Source organism: Bufo gargarizans, chromosome 4 (genome assembly GCF_014858855.1).
Source record: "Bufo gargarizans isolate SCDJY-AF-19 chromosome 4, ASM1485885v1, whole genome shotgun sequence".
Lineage (NCBI taxonomy): Eukaryota > Metazoa > Chordata > Amphibia > Anura > Bufonidae > Bufo > Bufo gargarizans.
The window spans coordinates 121,888,091-121,907,940 of NC_058083.1; the positions used below are offsets into that span (position 1 = coordinate 121,888,091).

At 43.0% G+C, this 19,850-nt stretch overlaps 1 protein-coding gene across 1 annotated transcript in view; it reads right to left on the bottom strand.

Moving 5' to 3' along the window:
- CLSTN2 (calsyntenin 2) overlaps nucleotides 1-19,850 on the bottom strand; it is a 1,274,585-nt gene that overhangs the window by 268,481 nt on the left and 986,254 nt on the right. Inside the window, exon 7 of the mRNA XM_044290609.1 lies at nucleotides 14,074-14,322. Coding sequence (XP_044146544.1) covers nucleotides 14,074-14,322 — 249 coding nt within the window. The remainder of the gene's footprint in view (nucleotides 1-14,073; nucleotides 14,323-19,850) is intronic.

A 19,850-nucleotide genomic window follows, 5' to 3' on the forward strand; every position in this document is an offset into this window, starting at 1 on the left:
AGCAACGCCTGTCATCTGCATGTTATACTGACTCACAGTATTATTTCAATACCAAAGCAGACTCCCTATTAATGATGAGCGACAGGGGCTATATTCAAATTTGCTGTATTTCATGAATATTTGAGCGAATATTCATCATATATTCAAGAATTCGCAAATTCGAGATTATTTTCTTGATTGCGAAAAATCGGCAATCTAATATTCACATAATGCGCGCGAATTACAGGAATGGTTCACTTTTGCTACATTTTCCAAGCTGCTAGAAGTTTCATGAGACTGGAGAAAATTGGAACGGCAGAACATTAAAAATGGATTTATATGCAGTTAGAGTGCTCCAATATATTCGCATTTTAGCAGGTCTGCATGTATGTATGGACAGCAGAATCTATCACACTACCTAGCATACTGCACTGTAACAGTTGCACTATATCAGGATATAACCTACACTAACTATCTCCCACTAACTATCTGTATTATATGTGTGAAGGCAGTTTGCCTGGATTTGTGGGAGGGGCTGAGGTTCGCCTCCAGCCTATTTAGGGCACCCCCTTTACCTGGCTCCTGCACCGTCCGAGGTCTGAGCTTTGAGAGAGAGAGTCGCTTCGGGAGTCGCGGGAGTTTTGCTTGCGAGTTGCTGAGTTTCTGGAAGTTCGTCGCCGTCGGTGTTCTGGATTTGGAGCATTCCTGTTTCCGTTCTTCCTGCTCCGCCCGGTTTCACTGTGGGTCGCGTGGCCCGTGAAGCTGTGGGTCGTCCACACGGTACAGCTCGGGGCCTCTCCGCTTGTTCCTCTGTGCCACTCATTTTCGTTTCGCCATTGTTGGACTCAGGTCAGGTTTTCTCACTCTCGAATCATGCCGATTTTCATGTCAGTCATGCCTGTCAATGAGTCATCCACACGGTACAGCACGGGGCCTCACGGTTGTCCCCTGTACTAGCTCAATTCATTTCACCTTTCGTTCACTCATGTCACGCTATTTTTTCGTTCACAAGTCACTGGCTATTTTCTTGTCTGTCATGCTCCGGATCATGCAAGAACACGACTGCGCTGCATCCCTACTCCAAGTCACCAGACAGCACGGGTTATCGTTCCCGGGGCGGTGACCATTTCAGTTCCCTCCATCACCACGGCAACCTCCCACACATGTGCCCCCCCCAAACCCCCGGTTCAGGTCAGCGGCATGCCCGCACTCACACCCGCCACATGGTTGGCTCGTTCCAGCAACACCACACATTCTCCCCCTCCACATTCAGCGCTGCTGCTGCGGACTTCCTCGTTCTCCCCACCGCTGCACCGGCCCGTCCCGCTGCTTCTCCTGCCGCGCTGCCGATGGCGGCCGCCCGCGTCCCGGTCCCTGGTCTGCGCACGCGCGGCCGGGGTACTGCGCATGCGCGGCGGCGTCGGCGCGTGCGCGGTATCCCGACGGCCGTCCGCTGGTGCGGCTGGGGTGTGGGGAGGGGGCCGCCACAGGTCTGCTCGGCCCCGGTCCAACCACAATACTCTGCCCCAGGCTGCAGCCACTGCCCCCCTCCCACAGGCGGCGCAACCCAGGAGGGGCTCAGACTGTTCCCCATCACACCTACACCCCCCACCACACCAGGCCACAGTCCCCTTCATTATAAAACCCGCCACATCACCCGCGTACCCCGAAAAAGGGAAAATAAAAATTATGTAATTAAAGCTCCAAAAAAAAAACAAAAAAAAACACGGTCTGCGAATCACACCTTCCTCCACGTCACGGGGGCTCATTTCGCACCACTGCTGCTCACGTCATGACCCCTGCACCAGCACCACAGATCCAGCTACCGCTCCCCTCCATCAGGCAGCGCATTCAGGGGGGGCGCAAGTCATCATCACAAGAGCTTGCATCAGGGAACACACCCGCCATGCCAACATCAATGTATAAACAAATCCACCACAATAAAATCCACACCATTCAAAACGCATCACACAATCACCAAAGAAACCCGCCATAGGAAAAAAAAAAAAAAAAACGCCATATGAAAAAAAAAAAAAAAAAGAAAAACCCGCCATATGGAAAAAAAAAAAAAAAAAAAAAAAAAACGCCATATGGAAAGGAAAAAAAAAAAAAAAAAACGCCATATGAAAAAAAAAAAAAACGCCATATAAAAAAAAAAAAAAAAAACGCCATATGAAAAAAAATAAAATATTTTTTTTTATAAAAAACAAAAAAACAAAAAACATACGGTCTGCTGATTACACGTTCCGCAACAAATCCCCCACGTCACGGGCCTCATTTCGCACGCCATCCGCACAGCCGTGGCACCACTGCTGCTGACGTCATGATCCTCTCAGGTCATGCCGACGTTCATACCACAGTCCACTCTTGGCATACTACTTTCTGTCTAAACCCCCTTTTTAGGCGGTCAAGCTTAAACACATTTGCGCTGCACGTGTGTCCAGTGAATCTTTTCTACCAGGTACGGTAACCTAGTCTAAAACCCGCCACATCACCCTCGTGCTCCATGGTCCAAAAAAAAAAAAAAAAAAAAAAAAGGATAAACCCCCGCCATAAAGTCCATAGTCCAAAAAAAAAATAATTATAATAATAATAATAAAAAATAAATAAATAAACAAATAAAATAGGTATGGCGCCTACGTAGACCAGGCGGTCACACGTCCATGACGGTCATTCCAGCCCACATGCCAAGCCTCATTTCTCACGTCTCGATCCAACCTGTCACACGCGCAAGCAGGTACTTGTTTTCACAATCACGTTTTCATGATCCCATCAAGGTCATGTGTCCGTTCGCACCACAGTCCACACTCGTCTTACCACTTTCTTTAACCCCTTTAGGCGGGCTAGCATAGACATATTTTTCTTTACACGTGTTCTGAGATTTTCTTACCACCAGGTACGCACACCTGCTCTTACGATTTGCATTTCTTTTCATTTCTAGGCCTATAGGAGTTAGGCACCACTCACATCCAGTGCGGCATTTCGCCCACTTGTTTTACATCATGCGTTTTACCCCGCTTCCACTAAAGCTGCATTTCTTTTTAATTTCTAGGCCTATGAGAGTGTGTTCCTACCATGTTCACAAGTTGGTTATTCGTGGGTCACGACAAGGGTCTTCTCTTAGCGAGCTGCAATGCCTCTGGCTCTTGTTTTCTCCATCAGTTCAATTTCATGGTTCGCGGTTGATTAATATTTCGGTTGCGCACGTGGTTCGGACCACTACTGTCCATGCATTTTCCATCAGGTCTGGCTCATGTTTAACTACTTATCACCGTGTGGTCACCCCGTTCAGTCCCTTGGCTTCGGGTCCCGGTGACCGTTCTTCGTGTTGTCCATTAGGGGTACCATACGGTTGTAGACGGGGTAGTGTCTCAAGTTCATTGTCGGAGATGGTCATGGTTATGCGAGTCATTGGGGTCGCATAAGTGGGGAAAAAAGAAAAAAAAAAAAAAAGGAAAATAAAATATATATATATAATAATAATTTCATCTGCCATTAATCTCCCACGCAGGGCTTCTCCGTTTTAGTTTTACACACCGAACTCCGCCATTGGTCTCCCACGCGTGTCTTCTCCGGTTAGTACGCACCCACGACCCCACTATTAGTCTCGCACGCATGGTTGCTCCGTTCAGTTGTATACATACGACTCCGCTATTTGAGTCTCTCACGCATGGCTCCGCCATTAGAGTCTCTCACGCATGGCTTTCTCCTTTTTAGTGTTTCACATACAACTCCGCCATTAGAGTCTCTCACACATGGCTTCTCCGTTTTAGTGTTTCACATAACTCCGCCATTAGAGTCCCTCACTCATTACTTCGCCGTTTAGTTTACACACATTACTCCGTCATTACAGACTCTCACGCATTACTTCGCCGTTTTACTTTCACACACATAACTCCGCCATTAGAGACTCTCACATATGACTCCGCCATTAGAGTCGCTCACGCATGGCTTCCCCGTTTTAGTGTTACACACAGGACTCCGCCATTAGTCTCACGCATGGCTTCTCCGTTAGTGTCACGCATATGACTTTGCCAGTAGAATCTCTCACACATGGCTTCTCCGTTTCAGTGTCACACACATAACTCCGCCATTAGAGTCTCTCACGCATTACTTTGCCGTGTTAGTTTCACACATACGACTCTGCCATTAGTCTCACGCATGGCTTCTCCGTTAGTGTCACACACATGACTTCGCCAGTAGAATCTCTCATGCACGGACCTGCCATTAGAGCCTCTCACGCATGGCTTCTCCGTTCTAGGGTTACACATATGGCCCCACCATTAGAGTCTCTCACGCATGGCTCCGCCATTAGAGTCTCTCACGCATGGCTTCTCCGTACCAATTTCACACACATGACCCCGCCATTAGAGTCTCTCACGCATGGCTCCGCCATTAGAGTCTCTCACGCATGGCTTTTCTGCATCAATTTCACACACATGACCCCGGCATTAGAGTCTCTCACGCATGGCTCTGCCATTAGAGTCTCTCACGCATGGCTTCTCCGTATTAATTTCACACACACGACCCCGCCATTAGAGTCTCTCACGCATGGCTCCGCCATTAGAGTCTCTCACGCATGGCTTCTCCGTACTAATTTCACACACATGACCCCGCCATTAGAGTCTCACGCATGGCTCCGCCATTAGAGTCTCTCACGCATGGCTTCTCCGGGTGGATTTTTACACATATGGCTCCGCCTTCAGAGTCTCACGCATGGCTCCGCCTCAAGTCTCATGCATGGCTTCTCCGTGCCATTTTTACACACATGGTTCCGCCATTAGAGTCTCTCACGCATGGCTCCGCCATTAGAGTCTCTCACGTATCGCTTCCCCATTCAAATTCTACACACACAACTCCGCCAGTCGAGGCCAGCTGCGTGGTCCCGCAACCAGTAGGTTCCATGTCTTTCTTCCTTCAGACCCGCTCGCATGGCTCGTTCATCTGTGGCTTGCAATACAATTATCTTGTGGTGACTCGCACGCGTGGCTTGCGCCATTAGAGTCTCTCACGTTATCATTCTCTCTGATTTTATTTTTAGGTCGTCAGATTCCTCCTGGAACATAACATCACGCCCCCCTTTTGTCATGGCTTCTCTTCTGGGGTTTGCTTCTTTTGCCACCTTAAACTCAAATGTCATACAACGCCATCATACTCTATCTCACTGACATTCTACACCACATGCTAATCTTACACCCTAATAACATCAGTTTCATGGCCTCTCACCAAATCAAAACCATACTCAGAGGTATTTAGAAAGCGGAACCCGCACGTCCAGCCCAGAGGCTACCCGTTAACAATCATATTTTCAAGGCATTATCCGAATTACTAGACGCCAAGCCTTCTGAAGCAGATACCAACTCCATCCTCAAAACAGAAATTTACTTGGCCTTCTACGGTTCCTGAGGCCCGGGAAATTCACTACAACCTACACGACCCAAGCCACACCTTGTCTTCCTGTCTCCCACTTGGCAAAACACATGGATCATTACGTCCTGACCTTACCTCACTCCAAGAGTAGTCAGCACTTACCCGTCAACATTTTATATCACCCCACGCACAACAGATGGTGTCCAGTCAGGGTTCTGGATGCTTACAGACAACGTCACAAGTTTCTACCCTCTCAACCGCTACTTCACCACATGGTTCGGTACTCACCACCACTACCTTCATGACCCATGTCAGGTCATCCCTCACACAACTGGGCCTCAACGCAGCCAACTACTCAGGGCACTCCTTTCGCTTTGGAGCCGCGTCCACGGCCTCCAGTGCCAACGCCCCTACTCATGTCATCAGGAATTGGGGCGCTGGAAGTCATCCGCTTACTTGCGATACATTCCCAATCCAACACAAGAGTTAAGAGATACTTTCCAAAACATGTCGGGTTGAGCTATTCATGTATATTTGACTACAATAACTGGTTATTTCATTTTTGCCCTCTTCTTTCTCAGGCCTACCTCATCCTCGGTTTCGGCACACCACAACCGACTACGCTTATTCCCTGATTTCCTAGGGTTCTTCACTGTACTACCGTAAGCGCCTCACACAAGTGTGAAGGCAGTTTGCCTGGATTTGTGGGAGGGGCTGAGGTCCGCCTCCAGCCTATTTAGGGCACCCCCTTTACCTGGCTCCTGCACCGTCCGAGGTCTGAGCTTTGACCCTCCCACCACTCCACTCATTTACAACTCATTTCTTCCATATCTCTATCCTTGGGTGGGCCCTCTTCTTTCTCAGGCCTACCTCATCCTCGGTTTCGGCACACCACAACCGACTACGCTTATTCCCTGATTTCCTAGGGTTCTTCACTTTACTACCGTAAGCGCCTCACACAAATATAAGCTATCTAACTATCTATCTAATGTAGTGTGGAAAGCACAGAGCACAGCAATGACACTGCTGTCTCTCTCAGAACTTTAAAAAACTGTAGAAAATGGCTGCTGGGGAGGTTCTTATATAGTAAGTGGTAGGCAACTTTCCTATTGGTTGCTAGGGATGTTGCTAAGCTCAGACAAAGACATTGCAGCCTTCTCATTGGCCCACAAGCAAGAAGGGAGGTTACTGATGAAAAGAAAAATCTAGAATATTCAAAATTACGAATATATATCACTATATTCTAAATGTTTGCGAATTCTCGAAGTGCCGATATTTACAATTAATATTCGCAATTCGAGCGCTTGCACCCAACACTACTCCCTATGCGTGTTACTGCAAGGCAAAGGGTTTCTACACCACTATAAAGGTTCACAGTAGCCAGGAAATAGCTGTTTTTGAACATAATTTGCCGCAAATATATTCGGATCAAATCAAATTTTTCCCGAAAAATTTGTTGAACTGGTGAATCAAATTATTAAAAAATTTGCTCATCTCTAGTCACAGCTAGTGTTGAGCGCGAATATTCGAAAAGCGAATTTTTTTCGCGAATATCGCAACTTCGCGATTTCGCGAATATTTCGAATATAGTGCTATATATTCGTAAAAACGAATATTCGTTTTTTTTTTTGTTTTTGTTTTTTTCACAAAATTACAGTACACATATAATTGATTGTTTCCCAAAGGTCCAACAGCTCAGATCTTACTCACATTGCCTAGAAAGTGATTGAGGCGCGAATCTTCGTAAGGCGATTTTATTAGCGCACATGCGAATATCGGCACGTCCCAGAACAGAGGCAAATTCATACATTCATACATTAGTGAATTGAGTTGCGAATCTTCGTAAGGCGATTTTATTAGCGCACATGCGAATATCTACACTTGTCCCAGAACAGAGGCACAGGGCTTTGCATTACATTAGTGATTGAATTGAGCTGCGAATCTTCGTGAGGCGATTTTATTAACGCAAATGCGAAAATCTACACTTGTCCCCAGAACAGAGAGACAAAGGCCTGTGCATTCATATAGTATAGCACCATATTCGCGAATACGTAGAACTTCGTAAAATTCGATTTACGAATATTCGTATTTTTTATTTTACTTTCCACCTTACAGATGACATTGATCTGTACTCTGTCAACTACTGTCATCACCCCCCACTGTATCTCGATTGATTCCCAAAAGTCCAAAAGCTCAGATCTTACTCACATTGCCTAGAAAGTGATTGAGGCGCGAATATTCGTAAGGCGATTTTATTAGCGCACATGCGAATATCTACACTTGTCCCAGAACAGAGGCAAAGGGCTTTGCATTCTTACATTAGTGATTGAATTGAGCTGCGAATCTTCGTGAGGCGATTTTATTAACGCAAATGCGAATATCTACACTTGTCCCCAGAACAGAGAGGCAAAGGCCTGTGCATTCATATAGTATAGCACCATATTCGCGAATACGTAGAACTTCGTAAAATTCGATTTACGAATATTCGTATTTTTTATTTTACTTTCCACCTTACAGATGACATTGATCTGTACTCTGTCAACTACTGTCATCACCCCCCACTGTATCTCGATTGATTCCCAAAAGTCCAAAAGCTCAGATCTTACTCACATTGCCTAGAAAGTGATTGAGGCGCGAATATTCGTAAGGCGATTTTATTAGCGCACATGCGAATATCGGCACTTGTCCCAGAACAGAGGCAAAGGGCTTTGCATTCATACTGTATGAATGCAAAGCCCTTTGCCTCTGTTCTGGGACAAGTGCTGATATTCGCCTGTGCGCTAATAAAATCGCCTTACAAAGATTCGCGCCTCAATCACTTTCTAGGCAATGTGAGTAAGATCTGAGCTTTTGGACTTTTGGGAATCAATCGAGAAACAGTGGGGGGTGATGACAGTAGTTGACAGAGTACAAATCAATGTAATCTGTAAGGTGGAAACTAAAATAAAAAATACGAATATTCGTAAATCGAATTTTACGAAGTTCTACGTATTCGCGAATATGGTGCTATACTATATGAATGCACAGGCCTTTGCCTCTCTGTTCTGGGGACAAGTGTAGATATTCGCATGTGCGCTAATAAAATCGCCTAACAAAGATTCGCGCCTCAATCACTTTCTAGGCAATGTGAGTAAGATCTGAGCTTTTGGACTTTTGTGAATCAATCGAGAAACAGTGGGGGGTGATGACAGTAGTTGACAGAGTACAAATCAATGTCATCTGTAAGGTGGAAACTAAAATAAAAAATACGAATATTCGTAAATCGAATTTTACGAAGTTCGAAGTATTCGCGAATATGGTGCTATACTATATACATGCACAGGCCTTTGCCTCTCTGTTCTGGGGACAAGTGTAGATATTCGCATGTGCGCTAATAAAATCGCCTTACGAAGATTCGCAACTCAATTCAATCACTAATGTATGATTCATACATTAGTGATTGAATTGAGTTGCGAATCTTCGTAAGGCGATTTTATTAGCGCACATGCGAATATCTACACTTGTCCCCAGAACAAAGAGGCAAAGACCTGTGCATGTATATAGTATAGCACCATATTCGCGAATACTTCGAACTTCGTAAAATTCGATTTACGAATATTCGTATTTTTTATTTTAGTTTCCACCTTACAGATTACATTGATCTGTACTCTGTCAACTACAGTCATCACCCCCCAGTGTATCTCGATTGATTCACAAAAGTCCAAAAGCTCAAATCTTACTCACATTGCCTAGAAAGTGATTGAGGCGCGAATCTTTGTTAGGCGATTTTGTTAGCGCACAGGCGAATATCAGCACTTGTCCCAGAACAGAGGCAAAGGGCTTTGCATTCTTACATTAGTGATTGAATTGAGTTGCGAATCTTCGTAAGGCGATTTCATTAGCGCACATGCGAATTTTGCATCTCATAATATGTATTATGCGATGCGAAAATTCGAATTATCGCATATGCGAAATAATAACGAATTCGAATATTCGCGAATATTTTACGAATATTCTTTCGAATATTCGCGAAATTTCGCGAATTCGAATATGGGACATGCCGCTCAACACTAGTCACAGCACATTTTTGTGCAGGATCTCCAAGCACGATGGCAGCAGCTGCCTTTTCATCCTCAAATGGATAAGGTAGGTATGAGTTTTTTTAACATTTTTACCGCCATTTCATGGAAAATGTTTTCGTTAGCACGAGGAAATTTGCCTTTATGGTGAATCAAATTTTTACTGATATTTGGATCATCTACTTCATGAACTTTGATTCACAACATTACCTATAATGAAAGCCTGTAGGAAAAAGGCCAGTAAAGAACACACTCCACTAACTCAAAAATCACCAAACATAACGCCACAAGCGTTAATATGTTGTATGTAAGGCATTATGTATTCGACTGTGAACTTTAAAAAAAAGATCTGGCCTCAGCATTTTTAGCCTTAATAAAACTGTTAAAAATTACCATAAAAAACATGAAAAACATGGTATGCTTCACAGAAAAATGCTTTCTCTGAAATCAGAACAGAACTGCAGCTGTTAATTTGCCAATTTCATGTCCATATACACAGTGTTACTGTTTATTCCTCAATGTAATGGTCCTTGAGATCTGTAGTCAAGGATCAAATTCTGAGTTTATTAGTAAAGTATGCCTTTGCTGCATTTTGTTAATTGCTAACGGTATGTAAGACCGGAGAAGGTCTTTAATCTAGTGCACTCTAATTGCATGGGATAATAATAGCATTTATAAACTGGTTCTGAGAACATCAATGCATGCTGGTATGAGAAGGTTCAGATAACATTACTTCTACTGGATGGTTTGTTGGAGCCTAACTAGAAGTCTTGAGTGCTCAGTAATATGCACCACTGGAACTTAATATATTATTAACTAATGTTCCAAGTAACATTTTTCACTACTCAAAATCTGTCATTCTGTGAGAAACAATATTTAGTTTTTTTTTCAACATTTTTTAAATATATTAAATGATATATTAAGAGGGTAGTTTTTAGTGATAGACGAACATCGGCCAGGATAATTTGCGAACGCGATCGAGCAAACATTAGGCATTCACCTTACAGAAAAGCACAATTGATAATGTGGCTGTAGATAAATTAGGCGGTCACCGTATGGCAATTTTACTGTTGGCCAGATTACAGTTCCCAAAAATTATGCATTCCACCGTATATAAAAGATAAGTAATAAGTAAGTAATTATTTGGCCAGAGGTATATTAGACGGTCAATGGATATCAATTTTACTGCAGGCCAGTGGAATACAGGCCACAAAAATTAATCATTCACCGTACAGAAAAGAACAATTGATAATGTGGATAGAGGTACATTAGGCGGTCACCGTATAACAATTTAACTGTTGACCAGTTAGATTACAGGCCCCCAAAATTATGCATTCAACGTACATAAATGATCAAGTGATTATGTGGCTGGAGGTATATCAAACCGTCAATCAGATATTTTTGGGGGCAACTGTTATATCACACCAGTTGCAATTAGTTGTTCCAATGACGTTTGTCCCTCTGTATAGCTGCGGTATCTCAGCAGAACCGCACACAAATGCTGCACAATGCAAATGCACTATATAGAAATTATACTATAGGTATATTGCATGCCTGCCTCAATCAGATTTTTTGGGGGGCAACTGTTATATCAAACCAGTTTCATTTAGTTGTTCCAATGACGTTTGTCCCTCTGTATAGCTGCGGTATCTCAGCAGAACCGCACACAAATGCTGCCCAATACAAATGCCTTATATATAAATTATATTCTAGGTATATCACACCCCTGCCTCAATCAGATTTTTTTGTGAGCTACTGGTATATCACACCAGTTGCAATAAGTTGTTCCAATGACGTTTGTACCTCTGTATAGCTGCGGTATCTCAGCAGAACCCCCCTATGTTAGAAAGTATATTATAAGTATATCACACACCTTGGGTTTATTTATAGGGTAGGGGGTATGTCCATGTGCTGAGTTGTCTCAATTGGCTGTCCTGTCCCACTTGATAGATGTGTAATGGGTCAAAGTTTTGCACAATGAAAAGAATATGGCACCGGCGGACATCGCCATATGTTCGCCTCTTTGGCGAACAGTGAACGAGCAAAGTTTACCACGAAACGACCGCCAGGCGAACCGCAAGGCCAATAGAATTTTCATTAAAAAGGTATTCCCATGTAGGACATTTATGGCATATGACTAGGATATGCCTTAAATGTACAATAAGTGTGGCTTACATCTCTGAGACACTATTCTATATGAATGTGTGCTGCATAATCTACATTTATTCCTATAGAACTTACAAACATTGCTGAGCAATGACACTTGGCTAGTATGGAAGTTCCATGATATTGAATAGAGGTAAATCTGTGTATCCAGCCCTCCTTTCATCACTACTTGTTTTCCTAAAATGATTGAACAAGTGCTCAGCCTTTTATTTTTTAAGTCCTATATCTGTGAATGGAGGTTGGACAAATATACAGTATGGGGTTCATTTATCAAACTGGTTTAAAGTAGAACTGGCTTAGTTGCCCATAGCAACCAATCAGATTCCACCTTTCATTTTGAACAGTTCCTTTGGAAAATGAAAGTAGGAAGCTGATTGGTTGCTATAGACAACTAAGCCAGTTCTACTTTACACTAGTTTGATAGATGAACCCCTATGGAATGGTCACGTTCTGAAGATAGCAGCACTGTGTGATCAACATCAGACATTTATGACATACCCTATCAATATGTCATAAATGTCCCAGATGAACCCACCCATTTAAGCTTGATTTAAATAGTTATTAAACATTTTAAAAGATATAGCACTACTCTTGTCCTTGGGCCATTTATGGTCTTGTATCCAAAACTTCTATACAAGAACTGGTCAATAGTGATGGTCTTGCAGTTCGCCCGGCGGTCGGTTCCTGGTGACCTTGCTCGTTCACGATTCGCCAAACATGCGAACATATGGCAATATTCGCGCCCACCATATTCCTTAACATTGTGAAGAACTTTGACCCATGACACATCCATCAGGTGGTACAGGACAGCCAATTGAAAAGTTTCTGCACATGGACATACCCCCTACTTTATAAATAGACCCGGTCTGGCCGCCATTTTACATTCAGTCTTTTGTCAGTGTAGGGAGAGGTTGCTGTGTGGATCAGGGGCGGACTGTTAGGGACAAACGCTATCAAGTAGGTCCACAAAAGTCCTTTAAAGGACTGGTATAGGTGTGCTATTGATAGGTGTGTAGTACAGAGGGGTGTGATATACTTATAATATACTTTCTAACATAGAAAACATATTATAGTGGATTTGTACTGTGTAGCAGTGGTGAGCGGTTCTGCAGCAATACTGCAGCTACATAGAGTGACAAACTCAATTAGAAAAAATAATTATAACTGATGTGATAGACCAGTCGCCCCCCAAAAAAACTGATAGAAGCGGGGTGTTATATACGAATTATATACTTTCTATATAGTGCATTTGGGTACAGCAGCATTTGTTTGCGGTTTTGCTGCGTTCCCTCTGCTACACACAGGGACAAACGGTATTGGAAAAAATAATTATAACTGGTGTGCGCATGCGCATATGCAAAAATTATATTGCCGATATTTTGCATTGAAAAAAATAATGAATGGAGATCGCAAATTTGAATAATACATCTGGTATGTCACTGTCCATGTTGTGGGACTATTTGTGCACTTCTAGTAATTATTTTTTTGCTGCAAATATGAGCTGAAGGTTTTTCAGGTTCGCCTGCCATTAAAATGAATGGGACCCGCCAAGAACTTGCGGTTCGCGAACATTTGATCGCGTTTGTGCGTTTGCGAATTGCCCCGGCAGATGTTCGTCCATCACTACTGGTCAAATCATAAAACAACTGGAGCTCTGTTTACCAGATTTTAGTCAACAGTTCACAGATTCTAAGTGTTTATATTTTTTCCCTTCCCTGCCTGTTCCGGACTAATAAGTGATACTAATTTGGGTTCCTGATATGCAACTAAGGCCATGGTATGTCAAAGGGGCAGTCACTGGTGCTAATGCCTAATGGGAAGTGAACCTGTTCATTCTGATATTGTCTACCATGATTGTGCAGTGTACACTGGTTCACTCCACACCAATGATGGTCCCTATTTAAAACAGAATCTGTAACGTTTTCCAACAACACACAGATACAGAGCTGCTGTTGTTGGAGGACATGATAGGTACTCTTTACATTTAGATGTAGTAGATACAAAGACTCCAGCCAAGTCGTATTTGATGCAACTTGTTTTATTTGCTTACAAAAGATAGTTGCTGCGGCGGAGTGCTGTTCGGCACCTCTGTGCCTTCATCAGACTAGTGCCGCTGGTGGAGGAGGAAGTCACATAGGTGTAGACGCAGTTAGGAGTAAACGTGCGGTAATACCGCTAAGAGGTATAGGCGCCAGCATAAATATCCACTGAGTGCTACAAGGGTTCTGCTTGTATACATTTAGATGTATATACTCATAAGCCAACAGTAAACTATGCATTGACAATCATGGAACAGTTACATTGTGTTAGAAAAATGTGTCACCATTTGAAGTTATCACTTGCTTACTGCTGAGTCACTGACACATCCCAATTTTATTTTAGATACACCATTAAATAATTATTTGATGGTCAATAATAAAATTTGCAAGGATTCTTATCATGAATCATTTATTAAAATTAAGGAGAACATCCTGATATCATGGCATAGAACTTTTGTCACCTGTCTTGTCGGAATTGCATAGTATTGTCTCCTTCTCTGCTCTCAGTCCAGGGCTAGGGCCATGCTTCATCCACATGGTGATAGTAAACTGGTCAGTAAGATTTTTTGGTAATATGGCATCTGGGATCTTCACTCCTTGTTTGCCATCGAATTTAAAGATCATGCCACTGTTGTCCATAGGCAGGCCAGCTGTCCAGTTGGTGGCTGCAGTTGGAGTCGGGAGTAAGTCAATGGCACCAGAAGAGGGTCCTAAATTTTAAAAAAAGACATACTCAGAATATAGTATTTATCACTGAATAAAAACAATAACAAAACAAATCATAATAATGACAATGATAATATACAAAATGTATTTAGCTTCATCATTTTCTGCATTGTATAATAATAATAAAAAACTAATGTGGATGCAAAGACTCAATTAAGGGACTGTTCACATAATGTTTTTCACCTACATTTAGCTTGTACATCAGGAAACCTCCAGAAGTAAATGCTAAATGTGTCCATAGGGCTTAATTATTCAGACAGAGTGTTAAGGACAATGCTTGTGAAAACCACTGTATCAACCAACCAGTTTGACTATGGGCTAAACCTAAGGGCATTATCCTGATGGTCTCCTGGTATTCACCCTTTAAGCTCTATATAGGGATCTGGACTTCAATGCAGGGAAGCCACCAGGCCACTACCTATGAGAATAGTCTGAGTGTGGTTGGCTGTTAAACCTTGTGGATCAGAGACACCAGTGTTCAGCACCATGGGAACAGGCAATACATGTAGGAAAGAATCAGGCAGAGTTCAGGGCTGGCAGAGTTTGTGGGAATCAGTGGAACAACAAAAGGTCAGGGCACGTGGCACAAGATCAGAATCCAAGAATCAGGCAAGGTCGGTACACTGGCAGATTAAATGGATTTGTAGCTCTTTACAAGCAACAGCAAGCCACACAGACCTAGCATGATCTGTAGAGACCAATCGCATAGGCATGGAAGGGAGGTCAGCAGCGCAGCTAAATAAGAGGGCTAATGAGCTCATTAATCAAGCATCTGAGCATGGAATCAGAAAGAGAATTAATCTTTCATGCACACGCAGGATAAGACCTTGCAACCAGACTCCAGTCTGAAGTGTGGGACACAGGAGCCTGGTGACTGGCAGGGGCTAGGTGAGTGATGTGACTCTTGTGCCCACCACAGAAATCGGAATAGCGACAGGCATAAATCACCACCATGACAATGAGTCCAAAAAAGTATCCTTTTGCCTTTCCTCTGACTGGTATGCATTATCATACTGCAAAATAAAAACATGGAATATGCAGTAGTATGGAAGGTATAAAGTATAGAATAGTGTATTAGACTCCATCCTGTGGCTTCCTGCAAAAAATGCATCCATTTGGTGGTGCCGATAGTAACCTAGGGGTGCCACTGAATGACATCCATCACTTGCCAATATCACCAATGTCACAACTGCAATAGCAACTAAGAGATGAGTGAATAGATTCTAAAGAAATCAAATTCATCTCATATGTCCCAAAAATTGTATTCCAGCCAAGCCAATTATTTTATAATTCAAGTTGGACGAATCTCTCAAAATGGAGGATACAGTCCTGGGGACCTGAGACTGTCATTCAAGACTTTTCAAGGAAATCTGAGCACTTTGAATTTAGGCTTAATTTATACCAGTATTCAATCTACCGATGGATTCATTATTGAAAACTGAAACAAATTTCTTGAAATGTGCTCATCTCTGTAGAAAACATAAAGTTATGTAATGGTGTGGAGCTCTTTTCAAGTATTTTAACCCCTTCAAGCAACAGCTAGCTTGGTATTAACTTTGGAATGTTTGTACTTATCCAAGCCATTCTGAGATTCTTATCCAAACTAGCTGACACTCTCTGCTAAAGGAAGCGGCTCAGTTCCTCAGCCATTGCCATCGTAGTCGGCAATAATAAAACTCTACAGGGGACATCTGAGGGACAATAGGGGCATATGGGGGGCAGTTAAGTATCAGGGGCACGGGGGCACAGTGGGGGTCTTGCCTTAAACCGGCTTTTACTTACTGAAGTGCTCCAGTTGGTTAGTCTGCAGAGACTAACCAATCAGAGCGCTTGCTGACTTCTCCAGGGTGTCTCTGCTCAGCAGTTTGGATGTGACTGTAAGGCCAAATGCACTAAGTTACATGTGATTTGGACGTACAGTAATGTCCAAATATGTGAAGTTAAGTTGGGTCAAAACAGTATAGGTAGAGTTTCCAGTGAAAATAAATCTGTTGAATGTCATTCTAGAAATGGTACTTACAAATTTTGTATAAATAATTTAGCATGATATAGCTTGACAATGAGTATGGTATGAAGAACTAGCCTGAGTATGGTATGAAGAACTAGCCTCTATCAGTATCCAACATCTCTAAGGATATTTTGGTTGAATAGATTTACATCTCTGCAACCATTTACAACCTTTTCCCCTGAAGCATAGAAGCTATTATAACAGCAAAAGGGACCAACTCATATTTATGGACATGGTTTGGGAATAAAACATTAAATGAGATCTTTGGGTGCCCACAAACTTTTGACCATGTAATGCCTTCTCTGTGACACTGTCCCGAGGGCCTAGAGCAAACAAAAAGCAAACTCAAGCATTTTACACACAAAAATATTTTTGCTTCTTCTAACAGTCCCAAATTCTGTTGCTCTAAATCATTTTAGTGTTCTAATTATCTGTGACAGCTGTCATGTTTAGTTACTCAAATTGGCAATGTAATCTAGTACAGTGTATATGAGTTTTATATACATTTAAGACTTACTCATGAAATAACTTCTATTGTTCTATTGTTAGTCTGGAAAAGCCATAACTTGTTTTAAAAATGATTATGTCTCTACGATAAAATCATAATGACATTACATAGCCTGTCATTTCTCGACTTTTTAAATGGTGGCATCGAGTTTAATCACATCTGTGGCATTACTGAGCTACAGTTAGAAATTAGAATATTTATTTTAAAAAGCACTCTTCCCAAATGCTGAATTCATTTGAGGGTATGGAGGGGGTTCTAAGAATGTTTTATAAGTAATGTAATTAGCAGTATTGCGGTACACAAAAGGGGAGATTTATCATGTCCCTTGCACCTGAAAAGTGGCTTTAAGAAGTCACAGACTGCATGTTTGTGACTTTTTAAATGCAACGTTTTGGGAAAAAAGTTCCAAAAGGGGACTTGAGAAGGGCGGGAAAGGGGTTTGACTAGTGTTGGTCAAGCACCAAAGTGCTCTGGAGCTTGAGTAGAACACTTCCTGATGCTCGGGTGCTCTACAGAGCACCTGAGCATAATGGAAGTCAATGGGAGAACCCGAGCACTAAACCAGGCACCCCCTTCTCTGAAGAGGGGAGGGTGTCAGAACTCTAGTTCGGCTTAGGAGTCCCTGTTCTGACTCCATATATAGCTATGTCCATATATGGAGTCAGTGCTTGGGGGACACCCCAGTGTGTTTAAATCTAATTTAGCCTCTATTTCTGAAAAGTATCTGGCAGGATTCAAACTCACAATCTTCTACATTACAGCCAAGATTCTTAACCACTACACCATAGAGCTGCATTGCCAATGACTACTAGTAAGTATTTTTTATTTATTTTTTTAAGCAACTGGCCATGCAGCTCTATAGTGTAGTGGTTAACATTCTGGGCTGTAATGTAGAAGGTTGCGAGCTTGAACCCTGTCAAAAATAGAGGCAAAATTTTATTTAAACATATACCTAAGTTTTTAGCCATAATATATTTACATATATTATTGTATATTTAGAATATGTATATATATATATATATATATATATATATATATGTGTGTCTTCTTCGTCCTACAGCAGCACAGAAGGGATATTTCCCGTCCCAGTCACTCTATCATAGGACCGCCCACCTAGAAAAAACTAACAATCAAACAATTAACAATTAACACAATTGACAATACCCTAGGTACTCTATATAACACGCCAAGGCACTGCATCCATTGTGTTTTTTCTAGTCCTTACTCTAGATTCTCACCTTGCTGCCCACCTGGAAAGGACTTGAGCCTTGCGTTGTTCAGGCTCCGTCGGTCTGGCTAGTGGTTTCCTAGCCCAGACCTGCTATAGCGTATTGTGGCTGTTGGCTACCAGTGCATTTGCCTGGTAATACCTGTAGCAGATCGCCGGTCTGTGTCCAGTGCGTTTGCCTGGCTCACCTGGTTCCCGGTGTACAGACAGTTGCAGCCGGGTAAGTATTAGGCTGTAGGCCGGAGATGCCTGGCTCAGGTCTGATGGTGTTTACCCCGGGTAAGTTCAGGAAGGGTTAATTACCTTTCTCTATGCGCTGCGGTCTCTGTTTGTTTAGACGCGTGCGCGCACTCTTCTTCCTTATCCCTAGCCCTCGTTCCTCTTCCTGTACGGCGTACAGGTCCTGTGACGTCATCACGTTGGGGGCGTGTTTTGGGCGGCAATTTCAAACTCTGGTTCCTATTTAGAGACTCAGAAGCTGTGTGCACATTCCTGCTGTGCGGGGCAGCCGAGTTCTGAGTCTCTGAAGGTATTACTAAGGGTACTGCTGCCCTGTCTGCCTCCCTTATGCTCTATATTTGTGCATCTAATAAATTAGTTTTTTTCTTAGATGTCGAGCCGGAAGAGCCATAAAAAGACAAAGACAAACCCTTAAAATACACATAAAACATACATCAAATGATAAAATATGTGATATGCAGCATTAGCAAATAGAAACAATATCTCCTTTGAGGTTAATATAGCAGCCGACACACTGCTGTGTGTGTAAAGGGACAAACACAATGGTGACAGCAGTGTCCAAATTCCAATTGGGATGAATGTAGCAATTCTATAATAGATAATGTTCCAATTTAGATGGTATGGTATGGACGTCAGAATCAACAACTCTATGTATAGATAATGCTCCAATTAGAACATATGATGTGAATGTCAGGGTCGACAGCTCAAATGTCCCGTACCTTTCCACAAATGAGGCACTATACCACTTGGGGTAATGATTACGCGACTTATATGGGGCGCAGATTTTATGCCAGTGTCCGGTACTCAGGATATGTAGAGATGCGTGTAGCAACCTCCAAGTTACTCACAGTTTCTAGCCGCTGTAGTGTTCCAGTCTCCCCCTTCCTTGCTGCGTGACTGCAGCGTTGATCTCCCAGATAGCCGTGGCGTCCCACGTGACCTGGTCTTTTGGGTTCCGGGTTGACGCTTGTATGACGTCACTACTATGCGGCAGTAGCTTTCCGGCGGTAACTTTGATTGTGGAGGTGAATCGTTGAATCGCTGGACTTTCGAAAGTATGCTAGTATATAGCTGTTGTTCTCCGCTTGGAATCCACGCACTCTGAATTGCCAGACGCGTTTCAGGGTCTTGCACCCCTTCCTCAGGGGCCACTGAGGAAGGGGTGCAAGACCCTGAAACGCGTCTGGCAATTCAGAGTGCGTGGATTCCAAGCGGAGAACAACAGCTATATACTAGCATACTTTCGAAAGTCCAGCGATTCAACGATTCACCTCCACAATCAAAGTTACCGCCGGAAAGCTACTGCCGCATAGTAGTGACGTCATACAAGCGTCAACCCGGAACCCAAAAGACCAGGTCACGTGGGACGCCACGGCTATCTGGGAGATCAACGCTGCAGTCACGCAGCAAGGAAGGGGGAGACTGGAACACTACAGCGGCTAGAAACTGTGAGTAACTTGGAGGTTGCTACACGCATCTCTACATATCCTGAGTACCGGACACTGGCATAAAATCTGCGCCCCATATA